Raw genomic sequence first — 27307 nt, 5'->3', positions numbered from 1 at the left:
TAAACAGAAAATAGTAAAAAAAATTTTAAAAGCGGAAATTGCTAATAAACCGAATTCGAAATGTAAACTAATCAGTTAATTAAATAAAAAGGATTTTTCACAAATGAATAGATTTTCAAACTAATGCCAAAATGCCACTTATGACAAATAGCATAAGGAATTACTATTAGTTCGAGGCGCACACCAGCGCATTCGCGCGTCAATGGAATGTTTTAACACAAACTTACCTGTCCTTCGGTGCCTGTCAACAAATAGTAGCAGCTTAACAACCAAATTAGCACCGGCCACTTTAACCAATTATGATTGAGCATCTTGAGTGCTGTTTACTCTATTCCAGGTGGTGTTGAATTACAAAATTTCTCGATTTAACGTTGGAAATGAGGAAACGAAGTAACACCAAAATGTTTGTTTTTGGCACAATATTGCCGCTGATGCAGCTAAGAGCAGAGTTTTGCGATGTTGACGTTGTATTTGAAAACTGTAAAAAAATAATAAATAATAAAAGACGTTAATGGTATGAGGTAAAATTTTGAAACTGTCTGAGAAACTGCATACCTGCACATGTGGTTGCATGTTTCGTAAAAGAATTTCGTCATATTTTAATTAGAAAAAATTTAGTTATGCAAAAACTGCATTGTAAATATGTATATAAGGAAATAAGGAATAAATAAACATGTTTAAGGAAATTTATTTATTAATTTTAGTCAGCAAATTTAGTAATCATCCGAAAAATAATATCTATTATTTGGTTTCAGACAACAAGAACCTCGTGAAAAATTACAGTAAAAATAAAAGGTATTTATAACTACATGTACTTTTATAATAAGCTGAAAACACACAAAATTCATAAAATTCAACAATAAAATTTCATATATTTTAAATAAATTCAAAATAAAAAAAAAATGTACTCCGCCCGAGCAGGGACTTGAACCCTGGACCCTTGGATTAAAAGTCCAATGCTCTACCGACTGAGCTACCCGGGCACATACTAATCATTTGACCAATGCGCTACTTGAGTGTAAGGCAACAGCACAACAGCTAGAACAGCACCGCCACAACACCACATTGTTAACAAGCAAGAACTCTGAGAACACCAAACATATTTTACAGAGAGTGAAAATGAGCCAAGTAAATACACACACATATATTGCATTTGCCTTTTCTCATTTCTCTGCTTAGTGTTGTTTGCCGTTTGAATTAAGAAATTGAGAATAAATTTCCGGTTGATAAGAGCAGTAGCTGCTACAACAAGAACTGTACGCCCAATTTAATCTATATTTGAATAAAACAAAAAGAACAAAAATATGTGTATGTGCGTATGTACATATATGTAGCACGAGGAAGAAATGACTGGCGCGCTTTGTTGAACTCGGCCAAAATCGCGCAAACGGTTATCGCGTCCATCAAGAAGAAAACATATGTATATGCATATGCGCTAAAAATCTTATGTTGCTAGTAAATAGCCCTACTAGCACAATTCTAGTGCTAGTATTCTTCTACTATTTGCAAAATTATGCACTAATGCTTCATTGAAGGGCATGGAAGTTTTTATAATTAGTAAGAAATCTTCAAAATGTGTACTTTATCATTTTATATATGTACAATATATATTTTTTTTTTCAAAAACACAGTCGGCGGACTTATACAAAGTATTTTCTACACACTTATAATTTTTTCTAACGCGTCCAATAAAAGTAATTTACACTTGACTATTGAGAACTAGTTTGCAACTAGTGAAATTCTCAGACTGGTGAGGCTGAAGAACAAAATGAAAAATGTTGCACACATTTGCATATCGTGAAAGTGTTATTAGTTCCTCGTTTTCTCATTATTTGATAGTAAAAATTGTTCTTTTTAGAAAAATTGTTCTCTTCGTGTAGGTACTTCAGAACAATAAGAAATAAATTACAAAGGTGTTTAAAAATTTCAATAATTTTGAAATGCATTCAATATTTTATTGAAAATTATGGTAAAGATATTTTTGAAGCGAAACATCGCAGATTCTTTTTTAAAAATTTATTTAATATATATTTTTTAAATTTTCAGAGGAAAATACATTTTCTAAAGAAAAATATTTGAGGGACACAAATAAATGGGTAATTTTGCAAAAACACATTCGCGTTTCTTGCGCGCATTTAATTTAATGTTCCAAAGTATTCATTTTGGGTACTCGCCATAGAATCCGGACCCATTTGCGGCTGCTCTATGTAAACGTAATTTGAAATACTTAGATGACAGGCCTGAGGAAAGAACTCTAAATGAAACGAAATCTAAACTAGTGCCATCAAAATATCACTTAAACAGCTCGAACATTCATGTAATATTAACTTTTCTCGAGTACTGTAAGCAACCCAATAACTTTGCTGAGCTAAATACTGAGTACTTTGAATAGAAACCGATTACATAGCATCAATTCTGTGGATAAATTCTTTCCAGTACTATGTCATACACTATTAGAACAAGGATGATGGATACCAGGTTTGCTCGTTTGGTATACAATATATATATAATATATTATATATAATTGACGCGGACACCCTTTTTGGGTGTTTGACTGAGCTCCTCCTCCTATTTGTGGTATGCGTCTTGATGTTGTTCCATAAATGGAAGGACCTACAGTTTCAAGCTGACTCCGAGCGGCAGATATTTTTTATGAGGAGCTTTTTCATGGCAGAAATACACTCGGAGGTTTGCCATTGCCTGCCGAGGGGTGACCGCTATTAGAAAAATGTTTTTCTTTTTTTTAATTTTGGTGTTTCACCGAGATTCGAACCGACGTTCTCTCTGTGAATTCCGAATGGTAGTCACGCACCAACCCATTCGGCTACGGCGGCCGCCAGTTCTTTAATAGTTCAATAAAAATTTGGTATTTTATTTTCTTTAAATGGGCATTTTAGTGCGTTTTTATATCCAAAGCTAGGCAACACTGCAGTACCTAGAGAGAGATTTGACTGCTGAAAGAAGAAGAACACCAACAACAACTGCAATCGCGGGCAATGCGACCAGATGTTAAAAAAAGTAAAGCTAAATAAAACTGAGAGAATTATTGAACAAATTTTTAAAAATTTATATTTTTACAAAATTATAAACATTACTTTTAATTACAACAGCCTAGAAAAAGGTTATGAAGAAAGAACTAAAACTGCGACACTAAATAACAACAAAAAAATGCTAAATCAAGTTACGAAAATGATAATCTGTCCATACTGGTGCTAAAACGACGTAACTCATTGTAAAATTCGCTGAGAGCAAAGTAACGGTCCCACGATAGGCGCCATCTCTTTGTTCCATCATGGCGTCAACCCATCCGCTGATTGTGTCAAATTCGCTCGGAGCCGAATAACGGTCTGTTAAAGAGATCACCTTTGAAATCTTTTCACCATGAGCGTATAAATGTGTATGTTTGTGTATTCTCTGACCCTCTTAAGTGGAAACCTATGGGAATAAAAAATGTTTGCCGGCCTATGGGAGGGGTCCGCTCAAGAGGAAAGTGTAAAAAAGTTAATAATATGTTATGGGATTTAAATTCTTGTAGATTTGTGGTATTTACTGAAAAAGTGCCTGCTTTTGAAAAATGTCCGTTAGCTGGGTGTACACTGTTTTCCTAAATATACTCGTACATATTAAGTAGACCACTTTTATAGAATAAAGTTATACTGATGAGTAAATAATTATATTTTGTGTGTTTTTTGGCTTTTGAACTTTCCATAACTTCCACAGAAATTCCCCGAAAGAAAAGTGGCTACAGGTTCATAATGCTCCTCGCAAAACTCTACTATAGAACATTGAAAAAATATTTCTATCGGAAATCGACTTATAAAACTTCTTTAGCGCAATATAAAAATATCTATGATCACAATTTTGAAATTTTGACCCACTATAAACCAATAAAAAAGAGCTGCTATAATTTTTTTCTAGAAAAATTTTATAATTTCAGAATTGTTTAAGTACTCCATTTTTCTATTTCAAGCAGAAAAATTTAAAATTGTTGCCCAGCTGAAAGCCTCCGTTGCTAGCGCTGCGTTTTCTTTTTGCTTACTTAGTAATTCTATTGGTTTTCAAGCTTTAAAAAAAAAATTAAAAAAAAATAAATAAATTTGTTGTACTGTGTAAATGTTAAGTTCGCACGCGCTTATTCCAGATGTTAGTTAAAAGCACCACTTTGTGCTTCCTTGTTGAAACTAGTTCCATATTTTCCTGAATCTTTCAAATATTCTTTCATTTTTGCATATTTTGCTCATTTGCTAATTAAGTTAATTTGACACTTTTGATGTCCAGTCAGTTGTGAAAGAAATCTGCATTTTATGGTTCAAGTACCGGGCACACTGAAGCGAGATGCAGGCGGGTAGAATGTATGCTAATAACTATGTATATATACCTGTGGTGTTTGTATGTACGTATGTATTCTTCTATTTTTTAATTTTTTTGGATTTGCAATGCAGTTGAGTGGGAACATTTTTCTGTTAGTTTCTGTCTCTGCACCACTTCGAATTTACTCTGAGCCAATGAAGTAATTATTAGTAATTAAAAAGCTTTTTACTAAATTTTTATTGGATTTAATTTTGATAAAGCGTCATGCGAGATTTCCATTTAATACGAGTATTAACTAAATAAACAAAATTAAATTTAAATAGCTTAAAATGGTTATTGGCGAACCCATTAAAAAGATTTCGTTGCGTCGCAGTGCCAACACCTTTTATTTGCATGCTTAGTTTCCAGTTTTTTGTTCCATGCAAGTGGTTTGCGGTGAGATTTTGGCAATGCGATTAAACTTCAAGTGTGCGCAGTAAAATTCTTGCTGCGGAAAATCTGGGCAGCGGTGCTCGTACCTTTATTAAGTTAGTTTCTCCGTTTAAGAGGCGATGAAAGGAAACAAATTGATTCTCCTTTTTTATTTTTTCTACTAAAAGATTATTTGTGTGTTTTATACAGAAAATTACTACTAAGTTTATTTGTTTTATATGGTATATTTACACTATAAAAGCCATATCGACAAGTGTCCATTTTCACACATACATATTTACACTGTCGAAACGCTCAATAATGCTGATCATTTGTCATATTAAAGTTGTCAAGTGCGACATTTAAGACTACTTTGAAAATGTTTTGTACATTCACTGCAAATTTTTAAGTACTTTTTTTATATTTTTATTTGTATATGCAGAAATACTTGTTGCGATAATGATTATGCAAATTCGAATGCGAAAAAATTGAGATTTTCGCAAACACCTTTCAATTAAAAAGCGATTTAATTACTACTTAATGTTACGTTAATGGCTTTTGAATGGCAGTAAGTCAACTATTTGAGTGGACTTAATTTGTTTGCGAAGCATAAAAAAGTTTAGGATAAAAATATAGTTAAACTTTTATATGTAAATGATTTTTGTTCACAGATAACTTAAAGTGACAAAAGAAGTTTTTGATCCACTTAATCCTAAGTGAAAAAGCTCCTCATAAAAATATCTGCCGTTCGGAGTTAGTTTGAAACTGTAGGTCCCTACATTTGTGGAACAACATTAATACGCACACCACAAATAGGAGGAGGAGCTCGGCCAAACACTAAAAGGGTGTACTCGCCCTAAGTGACTACATACGAGGGTCGTTTGAAAACTTTTTGCAAAGTCAATAATTTAATTTTAACTATTTTTCAATAAAAATATAGTTCATTGCTTAACAAAAGCCATTTTTTGATTGATTAATTTTTTTGTTGATGGTACTGTGCATTTTCGTTCATATAAGGTGCGTTTCATAATCATAAGGCACCCCTAATTTTTCAAAGCATTTAAACTTATAAATTTCAGAGGCAAATCAAAATTTTACACATCGATTAAAGTAATAAAAGTTAAATGTTTCATTACAGAATTTAGAACTTTTTTTAATGCATAAAGAAAATGTTTAGCAAAAACGCATTTCGTGACGTTTCAAAATGATAAGCCGCTGTTTAATTAAAGTGATCGTTTAACAGAAGTATACTTTTTCGAATTTTTTTCTGTCGTCTAGAATATTTTAGTATTCTATGGAAGCACCATTTGCTTTAGCGACTCAAAGTAACCTTTTTTCATCGATTCTGCTAACTTTTTAAGTAAATTCCCATCTAGAGAAGCTCACTCTGCCTTAATTGCCGCTGATCTGATTATATACCCCAATGTTTTCTATTGGGTTTAGATCCGGAGAACACGCCGGCCAACCCATAGTTTCTATGGAACAATCGGTCAAATACTGCTGAAAAACGAAGGGCACTTCCCGATTATCCTGAATAAAATGAAGGAGATTATTTTTCAAAACTTTTTTGTTGTTCCCACTATTCATTCGCGGTGATGACGTAAACTGTATATCAAGAGTTGCTTTCGATGTAAATGCACCCTAAACCATAACAGAACTTCCACCCAAGTTGCGCTTGGAAAATAAGAGATGTAATGTGCGCCAAACTGTTGTTTTTGAAACCTTATTTTGTACAACAGCGGCCAAGACTTTGTCGAGTTAGAAGCTTTTCTTATGATTGCTCGCTGTTCTCGGCCTGATAGTGATACATTTCTTTCAACGGCCTTCAAAATGTTGTAATTCTCAGGACTACGTAAAAAATTCCGCATAACGCAATGACTCCTGCCCGTTTTTTTTTTCAATTAATTTGATTGATAAGGCTGAATCCCTGTAAGCCAACATTTTTCCACGCTCCTCTTATTATTTATTATTATGAACGTCGAAAAGACTTTCAAAAGTGCAGATAACGGTTCTACAAAATAGAGTGAGCTTTCGTACCAAAAACAATTGGAGGGAAGTCTTAAGTCTATAACTGTTAAAATGACGTCAAATAAAAGCTACTCCGGAAAGTAAAAGCGAACTTATGGTAGTTCAAAAATTGTATACCAAAGGTGTCTTATGATTATGAAACGCACCTTAGAAGGTTGCTTGAAAAATCCGTGTAAAGTCAAAGAGATGACACTACTCGCTCGTGACAAGGCTATGTTTAGTTGGCAGCATCTCTTGGAAGAACGCACGCCAAGTTTCAGCCAGATCGCTCTATTTCTTTGTGTTTGGCATTCGTTTGAATCGAGGAAGTCGAGTGATTTTTCTTTTCCACGACAAGGCCCCAGCTCACGCTTCAACAGTTGTGGTCGCGAAACTAATGGAAATAGAGATTCAACTCGTTTCACATCCCATATTTACTCCACACTTAGCTCCCTGGGATCCTTGGAACAACGATTTGTTCCCCAGCTTCAAAAAAAGGCTGACGGGAAACAAATTTTATTCAAACGAGGAGGTGACTGCAGAAACGAATAGCTATTTTTCAGGCTGGGACAAATGTTTTTATTCGGAAGGGATTAACAAACTAGAGCCACGAATTGTATGAAACCAAAAGAAGACTATGGCGAAAAGAAAAAAGGGTGCACCCCAAACAATTAAGTAGTTTATAGTAAACGATCCTCGTATATGACCGATAAACTCTTTAATTCCTGCTTATTTTACTTGGGTGTGGATATTATAAAATGTTGCATCATTAGCATAGTATGACTTTCACCTTCCCGTTTAGGGAAAAATGGAAACTAGCTCAACATGGTTGCATAATAACTCGCAAAAATGGTACGACGCTCCAGGTGGTAGAAGAAGGAATAGTGGGGGTAGAAGCAGAAATAGTAGGGCGTAGATCACACAAATCTTGACGAGGCAAACGATATTGTCCTTCGGCAGGACTTCACTGATATTATTGCGCTATCCGCATCGCTAAATTATATCAATAAGAACATATGTTTTTTCGCTAATATACACGACAAAGGTTGTCGGTGACATAGACCAGTTTGAACTCTTTATTGCTCAACCCGAAAACCCGACCATTTATGACCTATGGTTCATGGATGAGCGCGATTTCCTCTTCTCTTTCAGCGAGATGGAGGAGGAGTGCGGCTGAAGCCGCCTTAATGTGGAGGAGTTTGATCTATACAGCCCCCACCATCGCTGGTATACGTTGTTATATGGCAGCCAACCACGGTTTGGTCAGCGTAGTACTCTTCGTCGGAAGAAGTGGGAATATACTCGTCATCCTCTAAAGCATTTGAGACCTCGTAATATTCCCTCATGTCCTCTAACCCTGTAACCTTTCGGAAGAGTTCGCCTACCATGCCGAAATTGGATGCCACCTCGTCGTCCGTTTGGTTGTCTAACGCAACCGTAGTCTCCGCGCAGATGACGTCATATTTTCTGCGGAGTTACTTTTACTGGCTACATCCTGTCTGTAGATATGGAGTGTCAGTGATTGGAAGCCGTAATTAATCTTCGATTTCTGATTGGCGAGGGGATCCAGTGATTCCTCATTCGAAATGATCACCGCCAGTCTGGTATCCAGGCTCTAGATTTTGGCCGATTGGGGATGTCTTCTCGGAGGATCATATAGAGGCGGGCACCCGGCCAAGGCTCCCCTATGCGCTTTATTGCCAGGTTATATAGGTCCACCGATCGTTGATCAGCGCATCTGATTAATTTGACGCCTGATTGAAACTAACCCGCGTCCGAGCAGGAGCTTTTCCTTATAATGGAAGCACTGGAAATCTTATACAAAAGAGGGTTCGAAAAAGTAAAAATTAAAATACTTTGGGGCAGTCAATCAGCCAATCAGTCCTCAAAGCCTAAAATATCTTTAAGTTTAATTCAAAAATCCTTTTAGAGTATAAAAATGCACTCAATAAACTGGCGACTCTTAAAAGTCCCAGTGGTCTAGAATTTTCAAAAAATCGATTCTTTTTTGTTTTTGATATTTCGAAAGTATGGAATTTTTGGAATATACTGTCAAAATTTTCAAAGGATATTTCCAGTATTTCAGATTCTTCAGCCGTTTGAGCAGGTAGAGTTAGATTCGAAACGCGGCCACTCTCAAAACTTTAAACTCAATTATCTCAAAACCACTTTTTTCGGCCTGGTGAAGTCAAAAAAAAAAAAAAAAACTATTCAACTAAATCGTCAAATATTAATATGTTGTTCAAAACATCAATGGCTATCGCCCGTACTAGAATCATATTATTATTTCTTATATTTTTTATTAATAAACTGAAAAAACCCACAGATTTTTAGAGTGTCAAATTCAAACTCGCGCCATTTTGTCAATTTTTTGTTTTTTTCTTATTCTATATTAGTACGGGACCATAGCTAAAGTCATACTGATTAATATTTTTTTTTGGTTTTTGTGTTTTAGATAAATAGAAGAGCCAAAATGGACATCATCGTCCAGGTCCAATTTTTCGGAAGGGTCAACTTTAGCGTCATTTCTACAATTATTAAAATTAAAAAAAAAATGTTTTTTACGCCAAGAAAGGGGCGTAAGGGTCATTTATTGGACCAACCCCATTTTTCGGCTATAACAAAAACAACCTAAAACAGGCAACCAAAAAATTGACCCGAATAAAAACCAACTATTCCTTCCTGGAGCGACGGAAACGGCTTTAATCACTCCAAAAAGCTTTTGAACTTTAATACCAGCAGATCAAAATCCGCCATAACCCTAGACAAAAACCGCCTCAGATTACTATGTGGGCACTTTGCCTGCAATAAATATTTTAGTGCAATAGGACTATCCAGCACTAGTTCATGCAGGTTCTGCTGTGATGAAGAGCAGTCCACGGAACCAATTGTGAAGCATTAGGTCACAGGAGATACAGAATTCTGTGCCCGTACCTACCAGAGCTTGAAGACTTACAAATACGCCCTCCTAAGCAGCTGGTTCGATTCGTCCCAATACTAAATAATTAAAATTAAGTACTTAGGGGCGCACAATAGATCAATCTGGTCGCAGTGCATAAGTGCGTTGGTCTAACCCGTGCAACCATTACCATTACCAGCACTTTCGCCTTGTTTATTTGCATGATTATAGTAAATAAATTTTCCATTGGGTTCTACGGCAGATAGCAAATGGGAACTGAAGGCCATTCATTTCGCATACTGTCCAGCTTAATTTATTTCTGCGACTGCTAGAGATTTGCAGGGAAAGCCAAGCTATTTTTCACTTGAAAATTCATTACAAAAAAAAACTAAAAAATACTTTCCAGTGTTTGTTGGCTATCAAAGTGTCAAAGTAGAGCCCGATAGTCAATGCTTAAATAATATTTTTTTTCTATAATCAAGAGTTGTGCTGTGCTTGGGACATGTACACATCTTTGTTTGTTGAAAGCTAAACTGCCAGCTATGTTAAGTTTGAATAAAATGCAATAAACTGAAATAGTGGAAATTAAAAATCTTGTTTGCAGTCCAAATCGAGTTTATTCGTCCTAATCTGTTTAATTTGCAAATTTAATGCTGTGAGACTGGCTCAAAATGAATTTACTTAGTTCAACATAAATTTATGTATTTTTTCTTTTTTTTTTGCTTTATACATATGTACATATATGCATGCATATATGTTTGAGATGGAATATTATATAATAATTTGCGCATACTCGTTGCTTCCTCAATCACATGGAGTGAAAATTTTCCCAGGCAATTGGTTGACAACAGCAAATGAAGTGTTCACAGGCTGCCAACACTTCACTTAAAGCCTGCTTTTAAACAGTCCAGATATGGTTTTATACTTTGCTATTGTGAAGTAAGATTTGCATATTAAGATTAGAACTGAAAAAATCCTCTGACTATGTTTCTATTCTTTCTAGCAAGACCAAAAAAAAAAACAAAAACTATTTCTTACTGAAACCCACGATGGAAAGAATAATGAGATGGCGCCTATCGTGGTGTCGTCACTTTGCTCTCAGCGAATTTGACAACGAGTGACGTCATATTAGCACAATTGATGACCAGTATGGCCAGATTACCATTTTTGTAACTTGATTTAGCATTTTTTTGTTGTTATTTAGTGTCGCAGTTTTAGTTCTTTCTTCATAACATTTTTCTAGCCCGTTCAAATTAAAAGTAAGGTTAATAATTTTGTAAAATATACATTTTTTTTAAATTTGTTCAATAATTCACTCAGTTTTATTTCGCTTTACTTTTTTTAACATCTGGTCGCACTGCCCCCGATTGCAGTTATTGTTGGTGTTCTTCTGCTTTCAGCAGTCAAATCTCTCTCTCTCTAGGTACTGCAGTGTTGCCTAGCTTTGGATATAAAAACGCACTAAAATGCCCATTTAAAGAAACTAAAACACCAAATTTTTTATTGAATTACTTAAAGAATTTTTTATGCGTGAAAAATTGTCTTTAAACAGTGCGTTTTTTTTTAATAAATATGTTACGGTTATGTACAATTTAATTTATGATTTTTTGTTAAGAGAAACTTTTGTGTTAAGAGAATGACCTATTTGCTATATTTGAGGTTATGTAACTAGATAAGGTACTCTTTTTGTAAATATGTCGTTATGGTTTTTTCAGTATTTTGTTGTATTTTTTTGCTTATTTTTACTATGAATACACCTCTTGATGCCCTATGTCCCACTAAGGATTGAGGAGCGGAAGAAACGAGTACACCTCTATGGTTTTAATTCACATTCAATAAATTCAAACGCTTTTTAAAATGTGTAAAAAGGTTTTCAATCTTAAGAAGAGTTGAGAGAAAGAGATTTAATATTCTTGCATAACCTTAAAAGGTGCAACAAATAAAATTTGCACTTTCAAAATATCAAATTTTATAAGAATCAGCAAACTTGCATTAGCACTAAAATCTTCTCAGAGTGAACTTTTTATAACATTATTTTATTTAATAATACAGTTTGTTTTTTAACTTACAGTTTCGGTCGCTTTAAATTACAAACAAAAAGTAACAAACACTAAACTAAAAAATTTTCGCATTTTGGGTATAAAAAAGCACTAAATTTATTGTGAAGAGCAAATGGTTGGAAACACTGCATAACTTGGCAAACGTGACGTCACGCACTCTCTGATGGGCGTAATCTTGTTTCTGTCATTTTTGACTGAAACCCATACAACAAAACAAAAACTATTAATTACTACAGCACACATAATTTTATTTTTATTTTTTATTCTCTTTATTCTTAAGTTTTTTTTTACCACCACAAATGCAAGACTTTGGCGCGAAATTGTCACATCGAACAACAAAGTTGCGAAACCTTTTTACTAATTACCGTAAATTTAAAAATATTAGTACCCACAGCAAAGTAATTGGCCTCTTCAAACATCAGCCATATTTCCAACGCTAGCATTTATTTTTAGGCTCTACACGTAAATTCATGAGGCAAAAAAAAATGTTTAAGTGCTTCAGTATGCAAAAATTTCCGCATCGAATTTGTTAAATGTGAAGATGAATAAAATACCCGTAGACACGCGTATTGGACACACACACACAAACAACCAAGTTCTTCGCACAAAAAACAAAACCACAAGAAGAATGAGAAATTTGCGACATCTATGATTCAACAATTCCAAAGATACTTAAGATTATTTAAGAGTTTTGAATAAAAAGACTTGAAAAATTAAAATTAAAATATTTGAAAACTGCGCAAAACTGAGCACACATTTATTAGTGATTCTGTTTTTATTTATGGGTACACATGTTTACAAGGTGGCGTCGAAATAAGTGTCGTCCTATTTTTTGACTTACATATAACTTTTTAATTTTTTTGTTTTTGTTTTGGTTTTTGTTAGTTTTTTTTATGTTTGACAGGAGAGATAGAAATAAGTAAAAAAATGATGTAAAAAGTGTTAGATTAGATTAGATTAGATTTATGGGAGATTGGACAAGTCCAAGCACTCAGTCAGGAGACCATTGTACTACACCCGAATAGATTTCAGTAGAAAGAATAGAGAGATAGGAAAAATAAAATGTGGGTGGTAAAACGGAAAAATTAGTTTGAGGTTACTCTTCCACAAATCTCTTGGATTCATTGATGAATCTTTAGAGATCCGAAAGAGGAAGAGTATGAACTTAATCCATACTCAGTATAACGCAATCCAATATCATAAGTCTTATTCTGAAAAACGACGAACAGCTACAGAGAAAATGCTGACTTACACTACAAATTCCAATACTGCTACCCCGACTCTTTTTCTCAAATAGCCAGTATGCCACGTTGAAGATGGCATAGACTTCCGTAAAGAATACCGTGACCATCTGTCCTGCAGCATAGGAGTACTTAATGTCTTCGTCTAGAAAGTTTGCTGATATCCCGTTAATAGGTGCTCTGGACTTAACCATTGGTCTCTATCTGCGATCAAAACATCATAATTCCTACCGAAGCTAACGACAGGCACCCGATTGTTCACTGGCATCGAGAACAGTGTGCAACGCTCCGACAACTGGTGGCATATCTGACAGTGGCCAGTGCTTTCTTCATTTCCCCAGACTCCGCTTAACTTGAGCCTGTACGCCACCTTCATTGATTCCTATCGAATTTGAAGATCTAGAGGTTGGAAGTTCAGAATTGCATTAAGGGCATCACCAGATGTCGTACTTATGGCACCTGTGATACCCAAGCACACACTTCTCTGTAGCCTGTTTAGGGGTTTTACTATGGAATTAACCATTGTAGCCTTCCACCATACTACAGAGGCGTATGTAGTAATGGGTCTAATCAGGGTGATATACAACCAGTGTACTAACTCCGGTCTTAGACTCCATGTCTTGCCAAAGGTTCTCTTATGCTGTCAGAAGACTTTTAGTGTTCGAGAGAACTTTTGCTCGACGTGTTTCTTCCAGGTAAGCTTACTATCCAGGATTACTCCTAAGTAATTAACCTCAGAAGGCAGTGTTACCCCTTTCAATGTGGTGCTCTCAGGTCGATTCTGCTGAGTTTCAGGAGAAAGGTCGCTATTTTCCTGTTCCTGGTTCTTTCACAAAGCACTTGGCTACTCTGCAGTAACCCAACTCAGAGAAACGTCTTTTATGGGTAGACCTCATGAACTCGTCAATCCATAGTTGAATTGCTGTAGTATTTAAACCTAGAAATTGTTCAGGACCTAGTGGCAACTCTTGCAGAGCCTTCATTCCCTGTAATGCCACAATGTTCAGGCACCCAAATAAGACTAACTTTGTTGTGTTTTGCAACACTGTTCAGTTTTGTCTTACATTCACCGACTAACTTCGAAGAGCAGCGTAGATTAGCAAGGGCTTTCGGTGCAGCTTGATTGCCCTACTTTCGGTAGAATGACTTAAGGAAGCAGAAAGGGTTACTTACGGAAACAAGTCGCTGACCCAATAGACCCTCAAGAGCAGCATACGCCAAGCAATTGACAATTTAACGCCAAAAACATTGACGAATTTCATGCAGAGTGAAACAAGAAGAATATATATTAAATTCACATCAACTCTGGCGGCGCCCCATGAAAATTTAAAATTATGACTTTAAATAAACATTTGACATTAAAAAAAAAATTTTAATTAATACTTTTTTTGTAATATTATATTAAAAAATATTCCGATATTACTTAATGCGCCGTTTTGTATGCACATTGATTGTATATTTGTATGCATAGCTTAAACAAGGCCGTGGTGCGTGGCATATGTGAAATATCAGATGTATTTAAAATCGCATTAAGAACGTAGAAACTTAATCACACACTCGGCATATTGTTTACAAAAAAGCGGTAATAAAAAATTAGTTAAATATTTGATACTTTAATTGCAGCTGCTCTCAGCAACCTCGAACATTTATTTCGATTGCATTCGATACCATTAAAATATTTACATTTTACTATGATTTCTGTTAATGGCTATGTGACAAATGAAGGATGTCGTGCTAGTAAAATATCAAAGTTGTGTATGCAGTAGCCTTAGACGTCATTTATGTATATCTCGTAATTTTTTTAATATCACAAGACGCCATATAATTAATTAAGAAGATGAAATCATTGTAATTCGTTATAAATTCGAATTCGATTGATCTGTTTATCGAAATTCCCCCCGCTTGTCATAAAAGCATACTTAAAATGCATAATTCCAATACTTAAAATGCATAATTCCAATATTTGTTAACTTAATCGAGCCAGCTATTACGACAGCCTCTGAGTTGTCAGCTATGTAATTTATAATCAAACAACATCTTCCGACATGGCCTTTTGACCAATGGCGAGTTTCGGCTTAAGTCGTTAGTGCCCCAGCCCTCACCCCCCGCCAACTGCAAAGCATCCAAGATAGACACTTCCTCAGCTACTCAGCGACACAGCAGTTCTTGTGCATCCAACACCACTCATTTCGAATGCGAGACGCGGCAACACCACAACCGACAAAGCAGACACTTCATTTTAATCTCGCCTTCTTAATCACACTTATTTTTATTTTGTTTTTTGTTATTTGTCTACTTCTAGTTTTCAATATTTCTTTTACATTTTCATTAATTTTTGTAATTTTTTGTTTTGTTTTTGGTATTCCTGCTCAATACTTAATGCTTACTAATTTTAATCAATAATTTGTCTGATTTGCTGCGCATGCGCGTACGCACGAGCTGCTGCCTCAGCGCTGCAAAATTTTCGTCTAGAGCTCACCAAACATGCACATCTTGTGTGTCAACAGGTCTCTGCATATTTAATATCAGCCTTTTCGGCGCTTGAATGGCTTGAATGGGCATGGCGTATTCGTATATGACCAATTTCGCTGCTGGATATTGATCATCATCGGCAGTTAATTGGAGGCATGCGCTGTGCCTTCCTTGGTTGTGCCAGATACAAGTAATTGGTTGTACGAAGGGGGCTTTGGCAAGCAGATACATTCGGCAACACATTATCGATATGGTGGTTTTTATGTAATGGGGTTTTTTTAGAACGCATAGAACACTTGAGGGGTGTGTCTGTTGCCTAAGTAGCGTTCAAGTCTACTGATGTGGCACTGATATGAACGGCATACTCCAGCTTAGCTCGTACGAGAGAAGTAAATAATGGCTTTAAAGTGTTTGGATCCGTAAAATCGGAAGCAAAACGTCGAATGAAGGCAAGTGTAAGAGTAGAATACGATTTTGCGCTGACAAAATTCAAATGACTAAGAAACTGAAAAGTGGAGTCAAAGATTACTGCCAGTAATTTCATTGCAAGTATTTAGACGTGAGTTCCATATAAAATATTAGGTTAGGTTAGTCTGGTTGGCTTTCAGCCACGCATAAACCTTTTGCTCTCTAGGTGGGGGTCCCTAGATGTAGGCCGATTTCTATGAATACTGAAAGTAGACATCATGTAGGATGCCAACGCTTTTAGCGAATCTAAGCATAGCTGAGAGATCTGCGTTTGAAACGTCCTCCATCCTCTCAAACAGTGGGGCTCCAAGGCATTTTAAATGCATTTTTAATAATGCCGGACAAACGCACAGAAGGTGCTCTGAAGTTTCCTCAACATCCCCTCTGCATTTCCTGCAATATTTTCTGGGTATCTTAAATATTCGCACATTTTCTGAATATTTTATCAGACAAATATATTTTCTGAGTATCCTAAATATTCACCCATTTTCTGAATATTTTGTCAGACTCAAATATTTTCTGAGTATCTACCCAGTCGGAATTCGATAAGACGATGATCAGAAAGAGAGTCCTCTTCCAAAACTCGCCATCGGTTGATTTGATTTCCACCTGACCTATTGGTAAGTGTTAAATCAATCACCTCTTGTCTCCTTCTGGTCACAAAAGTTGGTTTGTTACCAGTGTTTTGAATGACCAAATCGGATGACAGGATAAAATCCAGTAACTTGAGACCTCTGGGGTTGCATTTGCTGCTTCCCCACACAATGTTCTGTGAGTTTGCATCACAGCCCACTATTAGCCCCAGATTATGATATGATATGAATGAGTTAAAGATGTTAATGTAAATATTTATACTTAGCTGCAATCTCCTAGTCATGAACTTGTCTCAATTAGTTCACACAAGCGAGGTATTGGAATTTCTAATTTTTTTTAATATAATTTTTTTATATAAATAAAATTTTGAATTTAGTTATAAAATTTAGCTCAAAGGCCAATTAGCACGAACTTCACAAAAACTTCAGGTGAACAGACCACTTTTTACTTTTCGGTTCGATTTGATATTAATGTGTTTTAAAGTGGATAATTTACATATATTTATTTAAATAAGTTTTTAATTATTAGTTTTTTTTTTTTTTTGTTTTTTGTTTTTCCCCCTTTTTTATTTTTTGCTGTTTTGGAACTCACTAATAGCCAATGGCATGTTTGACAGCTAATTTAACGTCAAACTATGTTGTTCAAATTAATTGGTGGTACTTTTTTGACACATATCCAGTTTCATGCTTCGCAATGTTCACTAAGCGCTCAACACTAAATTGCTTCATTATACAATAACAATTAAATGAGGTGTAAGCAGCCATGTAATACTCGGGCGCAAGATGAATTATGTCTGTCGATATACCATTCAATCATCAATCAAGTGGAATATGTAAGGCGTATGTAGCATACGCCACTTTGATGTACTTTCACTCCCAATGATGAGTTTCCGCTGCCTTCTTCATTATTGTAAGATTGTATGCAATGAAAAAACACTAAAGTACTCGTCTGAAAAGTAAGCAATAATGTAAAGCAAAGCTTTCATTTCGTACACCATTCAAAATTATTTGTATAACTATAGAAAAAAATAAATAAATGGGAGTAAAATTACAATTACAAGGCAATTGATAAAAGGCCTAATAGGAGGTATTTTCGAATAATAAATGCACCAGTGAATTGGAAAATTACGCAATTGAATGTTGGAGTCAAGATTTCTGAACTTAATTGACAATGGTCAATTAGCACAGAGTAATTAAATTTGCACGGACTGTGTAAATAAAAATCAATTAATTCAAAATGTTGCTTTAAAAAAATATTACATGATAAAGAGAAAATGTACACAAGAGCGGATCTACCGTAGCTGCCTAGGCAAGAAAAATTTAAGGGGGCGCTAAAATTCCAAACGTAGAATTAATATTTTTTTCCTCTATTGCGACTTTCTGCATTTGTGATTTACTATTATCTGTCAACATAAACAAAGGATATTCACGAAAATTTCAACTGAAAAAAATAAAATAAAAATAAAAGTTCCTCGAGTGTCCCACAGAAATTCCCAAAAACAGTAAGAACCTCATTTTGAAAAAAAAATAAAAATACTGCAAAGCTACATCAGGCATTGTTGAAATTAAAATTTGAAGAAGAGGAGCCAAGAAGCACCGAGAGGTTGGTAATTTCTAAACACTCAGGCTAAAAGGTCTGGAAGACTGAAAACAAAAGAGGTAGATAGTCAAGAAGGAAAGGAAAGAAGTGACAGAAAAAAGGAGATATGAAGAATAGGAAAAGAGACAGACACAGAGATAGGAAGAATAGAGACAGAGACATAGACAGAGACAGAGACAAACACAGAGACATAGACAGGGACAGAGACAGAGGCAGAGACAGAGACAGAGACAGAGACAGAGACAGAGACAGAGACAGAGACAGAGACAGAGACAGAGACAGAGACAGAGACAGAGACAGAGACAGAGACAGAGACAGAGACAGAGACAGAGACAGAGACAGAGACAGAGGCAGAGGCAAAGACAAAGACAGGGACAGAGACAAAGACAGAGACAGAGAGACCCCAGCGGGTCAGGAGTTAGAATTTGCCCGAGGTAAGGTATGCCTGTCGTAAAAGGCGACTAAGATCTAGGGAGACCAGTCCCTGGTCTGACCAAGACTTAATCTCAGTACCACGAAAACAGAACCCCTCAGAATTTGCTCTTACACTAAGCGTCAAAAACGGAGAGCGCGGCATAAGAGAACGCGCTAGGTTTCTGTGTTAAAGGCGACTCGACGCCGCCCTCAATAAAAAGAAAAGAAGAAAAAAAAGTGTCCCCATCACCGCATGGTGAAAAATAGAAAAATTCAGGAGCGACTGACCCATAGTGGGCGGCTACCTGGTCAGCGTCTGTTCTCCATGTTAGGAGCGGCTTTCTTTTTAATGATGTGGAGTGACTTGCGAGCCATCAGGATTGATTCCAGTAAGATCCGGATTACGGTATACAGGAGTTGAAGCAGATTTCGATTGGGCTGGGGTATTGAATCTCTGTGATCTTAGCAAGGGGAGTGGAATCCAACTGAAACGACTCACAGAAGGGTTCGCTGCCTCTCCGTCCTACTAAAACTTGGCAAGTCTCACGATACGTTCAATGCCTGTTGCCACCTTTCGTGGCCACGTAGGTAGGGTTGAGATGACTCATTCATTCCGGCCTGAAGTCTGGCTCTGAACACTTTACCCCATAAAGGGCAGTGCCAACCCTCTCATCTCCTCCCTGAACTCATAGATAACCATGGGACTAACGGAAGCTACGTATACTAGCGGAGATAGCGGTCGTGAGTTGAGACCCTTACTACATGGAAAAAATTTTTAAACCTACAAATAAATGAAATAATAACAGCAGGTGGCATCGAAAGAGGTCGGTTATTCGGAGATCCCCGGAGGAGGCACAATCGGTACGTAACAATCCTCTAAATGAAAGGGACTCCTCAAAGAGCTATGCAGCACGCCGTTAGTAAAATACATTGCCAGAGAACTAATAAGGGCCGAGTGGGTGGGTGCTGCATCGGGAAACCCGCTGGAGAAGCTAATGGTGCAACTGAAAAGAAGAAGGTACTACATGTAAAAATGATGAGTCTAGGAGAAGCTATTGACTCTCTCCAGGAATACGACAAAGGCCGTCACAATGCGCACCATGAAATAAAAAGGTCGGTTCACTTATAAAAAGAGAGATCTGAAAGAGAGTATTCTTCCAAAGCTCGTCATTGGTTGACTTGATTTCCATTTAACCTACCGGATCAAAAACAGTTCTTTGAGAGTTTTGTGTTAAGTGAAGCCAGTTTTGAGTAATAGTGTACCACAATAAAAGCAAAAGAATAGAGAAAACTCTATACGTTCATCAGTATCACTACGGTCGATGTGAAAGGAGCAAATTTTTAGTTATTTAGGGAAACAATACAAAATGTGGAAATCAATTCAATGAACCTACGATTCCGTGCTGGTAGAACGAACGTCGAAGTTATCGAACAAATCAAGGAAATCGCTAAGTCGGACGCCACGAGCGCACTTCTTTCATTGCCAAGGATCTTAAAATAAGCCAGAAAACATTTCCGATCTTTTGCATAAGGCCTAAGATCTAAAGCAGTCATTTAATGTGCTATTCGATGACCAATATAGCAGAGCTGAGCCCTACGCCAGGCAAAGAACTCGGGAAAAGGATCACTTTTTTACCGACATGAAGTAAAATAGTGAGCTATGGCTGCTTTTAGACTAGGTTTTGGCATAACAATTTTCCCAAAATATTTAAAAAAATGGTATTAACAATTGCAATAGTTTTGAAAGGGTTGTCTTTGATCCTTTTTTAAATGTCACTAGAATCTAAAAGAAACATTTTGACGGAATTTCGTCTTGGTAAAAAATGTTTAGTTCTGTTCCGTGCTGTTAGTTCTGCCTTTTACAAACTGGATAAAGAAGCAAAGCCGATGGTCTACTGGCAAACGAGGACAAAACGAAGTACCTCCTGTCATCAAGCAAAAAGACGGCGAGCTCGCGTATGAGCACCCACGTCACTGTAGACAATTATGATTTCGAGGTTGTAAGAGACTTCGAGGAACCAGCGAGGAACACCGATAAGAATGTCAGCCTAGAAATCCAACAGAAAATCTCTGTTGCCAACAAGTGCTATGATACTTTGGACTAAGTAGGCAATTGAGTAGTAAAGTCCTGTCTCGACGAACAAAACTAACACTCTACAAGGCTCTCATCATGCGCGTCCTAACGTATGGCGCAGAAGCGTGGACGATGACAACATCCGATGAAGCGTCGCTTGGGTATTTGAGAAAAAGATTCTACGGAAAATTTTTGGACCTTTGCACGTTAGCAACGGCGAATATCGCAGGCAACGGAACGATGAGCTGTATAAGCTTTACGAAGACATAGACATAACGTAGCGAATGAAGAGCCAGTGGTTTCGTTGGCTGGGTCATGTCGTCCGAAAGGATATAAACGCTCCGGCTCTGAAAGTATTCGTTGCAGTACCAGCTGGTGGTAGCAGAGGAAGAGGAAGGCCTCCTCTGCGTTGGAAAGATCAGGAGGAGAAGGGCTTGGCTTCACTTGGTGACTCCAACTAGCGCCGGTTAGCACAAGAATGAAACGACTAGCGCGTTTTGTTAAACTCGGCCAAAATCGCATAAAAGCGTTAATAAAGAAGAAGTGTTTTTATGCCAAACGTTGTTTTACTGCTAGTTGTACTATATTAATATTATTTAATTTATTTTCTTCAAATACAGCATTAAATATTGAAAAAAAAAATCCAAAAAAAATGTGATTAAATAATAACAATTTATTAAGTTATACTTTTATTAAGTAATTTTTCAAGTTTTTTTACACTTTGAGCCACTTAATAACCTAGAAATTAGGCAAATTTCATAATTGCGCCATAACCGCTTGTTAATTACTTTTCTTCATCAAGTTTTCGCCACTTTATCTTTACATTTGGATCAGTTGCATTAATTTAATTCACAAACATTAGCCGTTGCTATGGCTTTTGCACCACTGGCTGGCTAATTTATGCAAAAATTGCCAAGGTCAAGTTGGTACACCTCCGTTCTCGGTTCGCAATTAGTTGACCAAAGTAAAAAAAGTAATCTCTAAAAAAAGAACGGTTTATCTAACGGTCATTAGTCTAATTAATATGAATTTGTGTGCATGTGTGGGTAAATGCGAACATACATGCATGCATATCTGCAAATAAATGAGTGGCAGTGAAGCCAAAATAGAGTTCAGAGTTGCAGATAAATTTATCAAATCGCTGCTTTTTTATTGGTGTGCTGCTATTTCTGTGGGAAAAATTGCATTTTGCAAATCAAAAGCATACAAAAGTAATTAAAATAAAATTAAAAATGCTAAATATTCGAATTGAAAAACAAAAGCAACGCAAAACCCCATACAGCGTAGAGTACATCAAAGGCGAGCATAATTAATCATTTAAAATGGAAACGTAGTTGAAATTTAATAAAAACCAACAGAGCAGCAAACAACAAAAACAGCAAACAAACAACGCAGGCAGCGAAGATTATAATCGTTGAGCGGCTCTGTTGTTGCGTAGCGATAGCTGCTCTTGTTGTTGTTATTGGCAGACATTAACAAGATGACAGCATGCAGCATTGGGTTTGTGTGCGTGGCGCATCGACCAACGCCGTCACCTCTCATAACCTTCAGACACGTAACATCTTCTCGGCACCGGCATATTATGGCAATTGTTGTTGTTCGTACCGCCAGTGGCAACTTAGTGAGTGACAGACAGTGGCTAAGTGGCCTTGCCAAAAAAGTGATTGTAACGTAGGAGGCAACTTTCGCGTATTTTCGCTTGTTACATCTGTCGCTACGAATTCTCATTCTAAGTATTGCAAATAAAGTTTGGCAAGTTGCAACGCATGGCCATTCTAGTCACAACACCGTTGAAGCGTTGTGCGTAATTATAACAAATTACGGTGCAGATAAAGGCAACACCAACGCAATAGTTTGGTGCAAATCGCGGCAACAACGTCAAGTGTAGTGGCTGAAAAGATGACAAGGCCAACGAGAAGATGAAGCAAATCAGCGGTGCATTCTGGTTGGCGACGGCAACGCAACGTTAAAATGTTCGTTTAGGCTTTAATTACTTTTGATGCCATTTAAAATTATTGGGATTATTTTTTTCTAGAGATTGACTATTTTTAGTGAATTCACTCATTTAAGTATTGCAAATAATCGTATTAACGGATATTTGCTTAATTTTCATTGCTGCTTTGGACTTAGCGAGATTTTTCTGTTTTCTGTTTTTGGTTTTTGGTTTTCATGTATGTATAAGTATAAGCCTAAGTCGAGGAATTAGTTGAAAAATTTTAGTGGTCCGTTATTGTAACAAATAAATGTATTTTAATCAGCTGCATTGCGGGTTTTTGATTACAAAATTTGTATAACTACGGAAATAACTACTTTTTCTTAGAGTGCAATAACATCAGCATTATTTCACAAGCGAAGTGACAAAATAACACTTACATGGAGGTGTGGGCATTCGGACAACGGTCTCTAGTCACTTTTATAGCCTAACAATTAAAAATCAGTAATCACTGACTGTTGTTTGAATGATGGGCAATAAGCAATAATCAAATCAATATTTAAAGAAAAGTAATATGTTTTTTTTTAATATATTATTTAAAAAAATATTCTTAAAATTAATAAAAAATTAAATTTTAATAAAAACTAATTATTTTAATAGTTTTATTGCATTTTACTAAAAAACAAGAAAATTTAAATAAAAAAAATTTTAGGTCAGTCCATAAGCTCGTGCGTATTTTACCCATAATTTAGTGAATAGACGCAAAGGTTTGATTCACTACGACAACGCAAGACCTCATACCACAAGGCGAACATTATGGGAGATAATGCCTCATCCACCATACTCTCCGGATATTGCACCTTGTGATTATTACCTTTTTCGTGGACTTCAATCCCATATGAGTAACAAGAACTGCTTCTCAAAAGAAGCTATAAAAAGGGATATCGAAGCGAATTTTGGCTCCAATGACAAACAATTTTTCCAGCAGGGAAGACATTGAAAATAATGAAGGAAAATATATTATAATATTAATTAATAAATACTTTAAACATCTTTTTTATTAATTTTAAAACCATCTTTAAAAAAAGCACGAACTTATGGACTGACCTGCTATTTAATATTTTAATAAAACTTTTTATATTTAAACTTTTTTTAATATTTAATATTTATTTAATATATTTTTCTAAAAAGTAATTATATTTATAGTTTTATTGCATTTCATTAAAAAAAAGGAAAATTTAAATTTTTTTTTATATACAAAAATGTTTTTAAAAATCATATTATGATTTCAAGAAAAAAAGTCAATTTAATCTTTTATTGCATTTTTATAAAAAAATATATTTTTTGAATAAAAAAAACATATATATTAGTTAATATTTTAATAATAATATTTTTTATTAAATTTTTTTTTAATATTTATAATTAAAAAGAAAGTTAATTTAATAGTTTTATTGTAGTTTTTTTTTTATATTTTTTAAGTAAAAAATATATATTTCATATTTCATAAGCAATTTTTTTATTTAAAATATTTTAACGAAAATAAGAAAATTTTATTATTTGTTATATTAATAAAAAACAATTATTGCAATAATTTTATTGCATTTTATTAAAAAAATATTAATATTTAAATAAAAATGTTTGTATTAAATGTTTAATAAACAAACTTTCTCATTTAAAATATTTTACACAAATTTTTTTAATTTCAAATATTTTAATAAAAATTAAGCTTAAATAATATTATTTATTATTTTGATAAAAACAGTTATTTCAATAATTTTATTGCATTTGACCACAGAAATTAAGTTTCAAATCAAAAAAATATGTATTTAAAATTTTAATAAAAATAATGTAATAAACATAAAAATTAAAAAAAAACTTTTTTAAATAAAAAAGTCTATACATTTAATATTTCAATAAACAAATGTTTCTATTTAAAATATTTTACAAACATATTTTTATGTATAATGCTTTAATAGATATTAAATTATTTTATTATTCATTATTTTAATAAAAAAAAATTACTTTTTTAAATCAAAAATTTATGTATTTTATGTTTTAATAAAAAATTTGAATAAACTTAAAATTTGAAAACAAATTTTTTTTTGAAACAAAAAAATCTAAAATCTTTTTTATTTAAAATATTTTACAAACAATATTTTTTTATTTCAAATATTTTAATAAAAATTAAATTTATTATTTTATTTATTATTTTAATAAAAAAAACAATTATTTTAATAATTTTATTGCATTTTATTAAAAAAATGAAAAAATATGTATTCAATATTTTCATAAAAAATTGTAATAAACATAAAAATTAAAACAAAAACATTTTTGAATAAAAAACTATATATCTAATATTTTAATAAACAAACTTTTTTATTTAAAATATTTTGCAAACAAATTTTTTTACTCAAAATATTTTAATAAAATTTATTTTTTTCGTTATTCGTTGTTTTAATAAAAGAATTTCTTTTTAAACAAAAAAATATGTATTCTATGTATTAATAAAAATTTGTAATAAATTTAAAATTAATTTTTTTAATTAAAAAGTATAAATATTTAATATTTTAATAAGAAAGTTTCTTTATTTAAAATATCTTGCAAACAAATTTTTTTACTCAAAATATTTTAATAAAATTTATTTTTTTTTGCGTTATTTATTAGTTTAATAAAAAATAATTATTTTAATAATTTTATTGCAATTTATTAAAAAAATGAATTTTTTAAATGAAAAAGTATGTTTCAGTATTTTAATAAAAATTTGTAATAAACATAAAAATAAACAAAAAAATAATTTTTGAATAAAAACTATATATCTATTATTTTAATAAACAAACTTTGTTATTCAAAGTATTTTACAAACAAATTTTTTTATTTAAAATATTTTAATAAAAATTTAAAAAATCGACATTGACATGCCATTTAATATTATAAATCAGCGTTGAGACTTCTGCTTGCCCTTCTTACTTTACCCTTCAACTCCTAATATTTTATAAAAAAATTTATATCTTAATCACCTCTTTCAAAACTGTTTATGGTTAAAGATATTATCACACAATTTCATTGAACTGTCACCACTTGCTTGATATCGTCACTAATAAGTCACTAATATTTACTAGTGACTGCTGTCTGAATATTGGCATTGACATTAGTATGGATTTTTTTAAAGCGCTCAAACTTCAATATTATATAAATAAAATAAAAAATATAATATATATATAAAAAAAAAATAATAATAATAAAAAATAATAGTCAATAAAGTAAAAAAATGTAAGTAATACAGCCACAACTTTTTTTGTTTTATTTTCAAACGCGTTCGGAGGTATTCTATATGGCCTCTTTTGTATGACACCTTCCCATAAATGGCCTCAATTTCAACTGATTTTAAGGTCATCAGCGTTAAGCAAGAAGTTGAAAAATCTAAAGCATTAACTATCTAATATCATTGATGAAAAAAAAAAACAAAAGATAGGGGTACGAGAATACCACCTTGGCGCGCAATTTGAGGACGCGGTGAATGCTGTAGAAACAACGTTGTCAACAGCTGCAAAGCAGCGACTATCAGTTAAGTAGGATTTAAATAGGACAAGAATGTTGAACGAAAACCAAAAACGGTCAATTTCAGCAGAAGCAAGCGAAGTGACACTTAATCAAAAGCTTTCGAGAAGCCAGTGCATCCACCTGAAACATATTTTCAAAAGCAGAGAAGCAGAAATCGCTGAAAATATCCCGATTTGTACCCGTTGAACGATTGGCGACGAACCCATGTTGCTTTGTAGAAATGTGGTTTTTAACGACAAAGGACAATTTACAAATCATAACAATCTCAAATAATTTGGAAACTGAAGATAGCTTTGAAATTGGCTTATAATTGCGTACATGATTTTTGTTGCCACTTTTAAAGACAGGGATTACAGACGTTCGTTTCCAATTGTCATCAAATATACCTGAGGCCAGAGAGTATTAATTGAAAATAAAGTTAAGAAGCTCAGCTAGGCATAAGCAGTTTATTAAAAAAAAATAGCTGATAGACCATCTATATCGGTTTTAGACGAGTTCCTAAGATCACCAATACTTTTAATTACAACCTCAGTTGAAAAGGTTTGCCGAGTCAGAGGCAGAATTCGCGGAATGACTATTATAGAAGAGATGAGGTGGAATTGAGGCGCAAGATTCCCTAGAGTCAGAAACGTCAGAAAGACTTTGAATTCGATATAATATTGGTTTCGAAACTTAAAATATAATTCCGGTATAGAAATTTGTTTAAACAGTTCAACTCTTGTAGAAAGTATCGAAATTTAAGAAGATGCGTGGAGCCACTGGATGATTTATATAGATTGAAAAATTTATTTTTTAAATTCTTTAGATATTTCAAACGCTTGATATACCACAGTAGTCTACACACTCTCTGCTTAAAAGTTGGGATACTCTATAAACTTAGTTCCTAGAGAGTAGCAAGAGGTGATATTACTGTGCTGGAATATATCATTCCAAACTAAATTAGATAAAGCGCAATTAAAAGAAGCAAGATCATACGCATTATACTATAATCGAACTTAATAATGCGATCCACTGGCGATGTACTATCAAAGTTATAAAAATCTAACTCAAGAGTGAATAAGACGCAGAGATCAGCGCAATTAGCAATATGTGGCGTCATGAAAACCACGCGATCCATGGCTTTGGATATCATATTATATTACATCTGCCACCCCTAGCTCTCTTCTGCAAATACTCAGCGGCCTGTTCCGCTTTAAAGCTCAGAGCGAGCTCAAAATGGAAGACTGTCACGCATGGACAGTCAACCATCTTAGACTCCTATAT

General features: G+C 34.2%; 1 protein-coding gene and 1 non-coding gene across 6 annotated transcripts in view; both read right to left on the bottom strand.

Annotated features, from left to right (window-relative positions):
* LOC129252918 (mucin-5AC) overlaps positions 1 to 27307 on the bottom strand; it is a 124206-nt gene that overhangs the window by 59326 nt on the left and 37573 nt on the right. For all 5 annotated transcript variants that reach the window (XM_054891083.1, XM_054891082.1, XM_054891080.1 and 2 more), the window contains one exon: positions 228 to 478. In XM_054891083.1, the coding sequence (XP_054747058.1) occupies positions 228 to 311 (84 nt within the window). In that variant the 5' untranslated portion in view covers positions 312 to 478. The remainder of the gene's footprint in view (positions 1 to 227; positions 479 to 27307) is intronic.
* On the bottom strand, positions 911 to 983 carry Trnak-uuu (transfer RNA lysine (anticodon UUU)). The gene has a single exon. It is a non-coding gene; the product is annotated as a tRNA-Lys (tRNA).

Source organism: Anastrepha obliqua, chromosome 1, assembly GCF_027943255.1.
Source record: "Anastrepha obliqua isolate idAnaObli1 chromosome 1, idAnaObli1_1.0, whole genome shotgun sequence".
Lineage (NCBI taxonomy): Eukaryota > Metazoa > Arthropoda > Insecta > Diptera > Tephritidae > Anastrepha > Anastrepha obliqua.
This window is presented reverse-complemented; position numbering and strand designations above follow the sequence as displayed.